This window comes from Pseudopipra pipra, chromosome 1 (genome assembly GCF_036250125.1).
Source record: "Pseudopipra pipra isolate bDixPip1 chromosome 1, bDixPip1.hap1, whole genome shotgun sequence".
NCBI classification, from domain to species: Eukaryota; Metazoa; Chordata; class Aves; order Passeriformes; family Pipridae; genus Pseudopipra; species Pseudopipra pipra.
In genome coordinates, this window is record NC_087549.1 from 108,732,606 (window position 1) to 108,738,605 (window position 6,000).

Sequence of the window (6,000 nt, forward strand, 5' to 3'; positions counted from 1 at the left end):
ATATCACCCATGTCCACTTCTAAAGTGGAAGTGCATGAAATGAAAAAGGGATGGCTTTGTAGTCAAACCATTAGACCAGGAGTTAGGAGACCTGGGCTTTCATCACAGTCCTACAAGAAATTCCTTGTGAATAAACTACAACCTGTCTTTGGTGTTTTTCTCTGAAAAGAAAAAATTAAAATGACCATTCCTTGCAGGCAGCTGTAATTAATGACCAGTTCTTTGGAGATCAAATTCATCCATGTTTATGCCAGCACTGAAGTGTTGTAATTGTAAAAGCTCACATGGAAACTGTTCTCTTAGAGATATTAAAATTTAACATTTTTATGGGCATTATTAAGACCACTAAGTATAGGCATATAAATTGCAAATTAGGAAACTCTAGATTTTACCCTTAGTGGCTTGTTGAGCTGGTAGTTTTTGCATACAGAGCACTATAGTATACATGTACACACAGACACCTGCACACCCTTAGTCTTACCTATTTCTTTACATTAAGCACAAGCATCAGTGCTGTTTTGTGCACTCCATCACATTTCATTTTGACAAGTAGGGAAGTCCAAAGCAAGAGTTATCTTATGGTGTGTGCAGTGCCTTTTTTTAAAAAAAGCATTACCTATATTTTAGAAGTGAGTGACTTACTACATACTATATATGAAATATCTGGCAAATGATCCACAGTCTGAATTCCCATATAACCACAATTTCTCTGTCCACATGTTACAGCAGATGCTCAAGAATGAACTAATCTTGTTTGGTAGTTAAACTTGGCTGTCTCTAGAAGATTCCCACCAGCGTCCCTCCTGTATTCAAGATTCAGGGGTTTGTGTTACCAATAAAACTCTAAAACATGAGATAGAAGCTTTTATCAAAGCAGTGTCCCCAGACACCAGTCTGGGCTCTATCTGTATTCTTGCTGTTTACGTTCCCACCATGAAGATCAGTCTGCCCTGTCCTCACTAACCTTTGAGAAAAGACAAGTTTTGGTTTTCATCTTCCTACCAAGACTTCTCAGTGGTGTACAAGGAATTGATTTTGCAATTGCTCTTTGCAGTCTTTGTTGCATTATTGCAACTTACTCGTAACCTATGAGCTTCTAATTTTTACCACATTTTCCCCTGTTGCTTTAGCATTCCAAATAATTTAGCCTGTTAAAAGAAAGCTGGAGATCAATTTGCTTATGCTGCCTCCCTCTTTCCCTCTTTCCCCATGCTCCACAGGACATGGGACATAGTAAGTTCTGTCAAACACTTGATGAATTAATTCCCACATTTCAGTTCTGTCTTCTCTCATTCGTGAGATGGGGAAAGTCCTGGAAGGGAGTTCATGGAATCATAGAATGGTTTGGGTTGGAAGGGACCTTAAAGATCATACAGTTCCAAACCCCCACCATGAGCAGGGATGCCACCCACTAGATCAGGTTGTTCAGGACCCCTTCCAACCTGGCCTTGGCCACTGTTAGGGATGCGACATCCAGAGTTATTTAGATATTCCACCAGGGATGGGACATACAGAGTTATTTAGATATTCCTCTTCATCCCAGAACTGTTCAGATTTCTATAACTTGTGCAGTTATTTATGGCACTTAGTAGTCACAGAAATGCATCACCACTAGGGAAGACCTGCCATAAGCCAACTGGCTATTTCAGTTACTCACTTTACGGGTGTTTTTAACACAAGTGCCCTCTGTTGAATTTTCTGTTCTCTCCTAGACAGCAATTGCTTCCTTCCTGTAAGAGCTAATTAAGCTTTCTTTTCAGTTGCTCACTTCTTACGATATGAACATCCATCAGGTTTGCCCTTAAAGAGTATGATCAGTCTTCCAGAGAAAGTCCCTCACTGAATCGCTATTAAACAATCAATATTTCTAGCTGGATGTAAGGCAACCTGTTTCTCTCTTCCCCCAGTCACAAATCACCTTATTGTTTCTTTTGTTTCTGTTCTCCCAATAAGCCAATTGTCCAATAAGCCAATGCTTTGCTTGATGCACAGTGTTAAAGCCAGTATCTCCAGACTGGTCTCCTTCTCTCTACCAAGTCTCCCAGCTTCCAACTCAAGAAACAGAGCTCACATTTATCCTTTGGCTGAAATAAAACAGAGCGTAGCCAGGGCAGGTAACTGCAGTAATTCACTAGGCATCTGTACACTTAATAAAATGTAGTGTTCTCCTGGCATAGAAGGGAGCCAAATGCCCTCAGTTGCCATTTCACTGAAGTAAGCCCTGCAAACCACAGGGATTTAGAGTTCTTATGTCCAATGCTTTTTGCAGTTCTTCATGGTCATGCACTAAAAGAGTGCTCATTGATTTAATAAAGCCAAGGTCTAGAGAGATCTATAAATACAAGTATTTTACCCTCATGCATTATTGCCCTGATGCCCAAGACTGAACTTCTGCTCCTTCACAGATAAATTGCTTCCTCGCTGGTTAACACCAGCTTCCATTTGCAAAAGTGGTGGCAGACATATTTTGGAGAGTGACCCATGATAAAACACAGCTTTGTCTATTTTTTTTTGTTTTCCTTTTTGATTTCCTTACTTACCACATCCCACACTCTTCTTTTTCCCATCCCCCCCCACTCAGAAGAATCAATAATGTACTTCACGTATTCTTTATCAACATTACCTAAAAAGTTATCAATGAGTCTCACTTGAAATCAATGAACTCAGCACAGAGACATACATCAACTTCAGGGGGCTCAAGATGATCTTGGTCCTACAGTTGCCAAAATTGCCTTCTAAAAGGCAGTCTGAAACAATTCTTTACGTCTTTTATAGACTTATAACAACATTAATACCAATAATATAAGAGGGGGAGAGGGTGTGTTGATATTTCAATCCTAAAGTAGAAGACATTCTGTACATCAGCTACTCAGTAAATTCCAAAATGTAAAACATAGAGCTTTCTAGTTATACTTTTCTTTGCATTCAACAGCAAATTAAGGTTTATGGTTTTCTTTTAAATATATCATAGGAAGTTTTATTTAGAACAACTGTTTTACAATTACTCCTGGTGCTTGGCTTGTCCAATTGAACTGCTCCCAAAAATGTTTAACTCTGAAGCAGAATGACAAGGAACTGGAATGTTTCTCCCCAAAACGTGTACTAGCTAGCAACATTATTAACCACTGCATTCCCAGCACAGCAGGCAACATCATCCTTGGAACAAAGCACTCTGATGAAAGCATCACTTGTGCTTTCACTGTCGTCTTATTACAGCACATCCAGTCACATTGAAGCCTTTACCTTGCAGCCTCATGGAGCTCCTCACCTACTGGTATGTGACACTGAACACGTGGGAGCTTAAAGCAGCAGTGTCCAAACCTTACCTTTCATTCTCTTTGCTAAGCTACAAGCAAAGTCTTCCAGGTGCACCATTGACTCTGGTTGAAAACAGTTCTCCCCCCAAATTCACATAGTAAACATGGTTTCACAATGTCATATTAAAGTCATGTACAACTTTGTACCCGAGTTTTAAAGTCTAAGAAAGGACTGCCAGATCATGGATTAGGTTACTTTCCATTAGCTCAGCTCTGAGATAACCTTGTGTTACACAAAGGCAACAGAGGCACCCAAGATTTGATTATGTGAAACATTCTCCACTGTGTGCAGTTACATTTAGTACAGGTCTAAATGTTCTTACTAGCTGAAATCCAAACTTACCAGGCAAACACACATTATACAAGGGTTGTCTGTGATAAATGGTATCTGCAGAATTTCCCCTTCATTTTCACATTTTGCAACAGATCCTGAAATAGAAATAAAAATTTTAAAATACTAACGTATTTCAATTTCCCCTGACGGTTTTGAAACTGTCCTCGTTACACTCACATTTGAGCCCTGCTCCATTCCTAGCCTTTGATTTTAAATCCTGCCTTAATTTGCCCAATTTAAGCAAGCAAGGACGTTCAGTGTTTCGGTAGGATTCCAAAGAGAATGGGGAAATGACTGGCCTTTCAATGCTGCACAAACCTAGACTTTCTTTGTGCCCCAGTTATAGCAAAGAAGGACGCTTTTTCTCCTCTCAGATGACGTGTTGAGAATAACGAGTACTCCATGCAAAGCAGAATACGTCTATAACGGTAGATCCAGAGCTCACTGAAACCAGCAGAAAGCTGTCCATTACACTCCAAGAACTTGGACCAGGACCACAGCACAACCCTAAACCAAGCATCCTTTTAACACGCGACAGCCAACTGGCAAAATTAGCAAGCTAACTGTCAGACAGAATCAAATTAGAAAACCCTTTTTGGCCCTAGTGCTGATTAGCCGGTATTCTGTCATGTTGGAATCACTTCTCAGAGTCTAATGGCTCCTCGCTTGCACTAGAATTTGATTCAGCGTTTCCCTCCATGCCCCAGATACCAGGAAACGTAGCCCTCGACGGGAAGCAGGGAAAAAACGGGGAGAGAAAAGAAACATGAAAATGTAGAGGGCAGGGGGCACGGCTACTGTGCTCACCTGCCCCAACCCACGCGGTTACACCTCCGGCCGCCCTTCCCGCGCACTGCCAGGCAGCCCCCGCTCCCGACGGCGAGTGCCGGCGGCAGGTGGGCCCCGCGCCCCCGCGCCCCTGTACCTGTGAGCAGGGAGGAGGCCGGCGCCCCGGGGAGGCACAGGACGCCCAGGAGGAGGGCGGCGGCGAGCGGGGCGAGGCGCGGGGCCGCAGGCCAGCCCCCGCCGAGCCGCGGCATCGTCCCGGGGGTGCCGCTGCCCGCCCGCCGGCTGAGGGGCAGCGTCCGGGACGCGCCGTCGGGTGGCGGAGCCCGCCCACCCGCGGCACGCCCGCCCCAGCACCGACCCCCGGCGCCGGGCAGCGGCTGGGGGGTGAGGAGCAGCACGGGAGACCGCGGCCCGCCGGCGAGTCCCACCCAACGGCGGCACCGGGGGAGGGGACTGTGGGTGCGGGGAAAGCAGCTGTCAGCGCCTGCCCCTCGGCCCCGCACCCCCTCTTTCCATCACCCCCCTCTCCTGCCCGCATCCCTTCTTATACCTTCCTCTCCCCATAGTCCCTCCTCCGGCACCCCCCGGCCCCCATGCCTCCCTCCCCCCCGGCGCACACACGCACAGACAGGCTGCCAGCCCCAGACCCCGTTTCCCTGCCGGGAGATGCCCGGCCACTCCCTCCCCGTCCCCGCCGAGCACCGCCTGGCCCGGCAGCGGCGTCGGGGGGCTGCGCCCGCGGCCGCTCGGCGGGAGGGGCGGGGGAACGGGAGAGGATCGAGGAGAAGAGGAGGAAAGAAGAAGAGGAGGAAAAGGTAAACGAGGAGTAGCAGGGGCGCGGATCCTCGGACAGGGCCAGGGCGGTGCAAACCCCGGTACCTGGGCAGAACGTGGCGGCGCCGGCTGCCTCCGGCGGGCTTGTCCTCAGCTCGCAGCCCGACTCGTGTCAGTGCCCTCCGTGCCTGCGGGAGGGTTTCGCCGGCCGCCAGCGAGCGGGGAAAAGGAAAGAGGAAAGGAAAGACGGGAGGGAGCGAGGGGTCGGAGGCTGTCCACCGAGAACTCCTCGGCGGGGCTCCGCTCCCCGACTGCCCGCCCGGCCGGGGCCACCGAGCTCCCTTCGCCTCCACGCCGCCCCCGCTGCTGTCCCCTCTCTCGCGGCAGCCGCAGCACCAACTCCCGCAGCCGGAGCCGGACTCTCCCCGGGGCCGCTGCCCCCCGAGAAGGGATTCCCTTGGCCCTCCCCGCCGGCTCCGGGGCTGCCGCTCCCCCTCGGGGCGCCTGGGGCTCGGCGGGGTTGGGGCCCGGCGAGGTTGGGGCTCAGCCCGCCCGAGGGCCTCGGGAGCAGCAGGGGCGCAGCTGCCGGGGCCGCGCTCTTCGTCCCTGAGCCTGGCCCGCCGTGCGGGGCCCTCGGTCCGTCGCTCCCCGATGGGCTGTAGCCTTGGCAGCTACTCCTTAACACTTGCCATTTTGCAGGTCCACGCTTTGCTATCCCGGGTGTAAACAGGGGCAATGTTAGCGATTGACATCACCGACACCCAGCTTTTGCACTCACAAATAGAC

The 6,000-nt window shown here is 49.2% G+C and overlaps 1 protein-coding gene across 4 annotated transcripts in view; it reads right to left on the reverse strand.

Annotated features, from left to right (window-relative positions):
• Window positions 1–5,403, reverse strand: part of BMPER (BMP binding endothelial regulator) — a 147,702-nt gene extending 142,299 nt beyond the window's left edge. For 2 of the 4 annotated variants that reach the window (XM_064670428.1, XM_064670414.1), the window contains exons 1-2: window positions 5,320–5,403; window positions 3,661–3,746 (exon numbers count right to left, since the gene is read on the reverse strand). Coding sequence is in view for 3 of the 4 variants with exons in the window: in XM_064670414.1 (XP_064526484.1) it covers window positions 3,661–3,675 (15 nt within the window). In the remaining variant the exon portion in view is untranslated. Of the gene's footprint in view, window positions 1–3,660; window positions 3,747–4,576; window positions 4,946–5,319 lie in introns of those variants that run through there. The other 2 variants (XM_064670407.1, XM_064670421.1) reach the window with 2 other exon arrangements.
• Window positions 5,404–6,000: the final 597 nt, after the last annotated feature.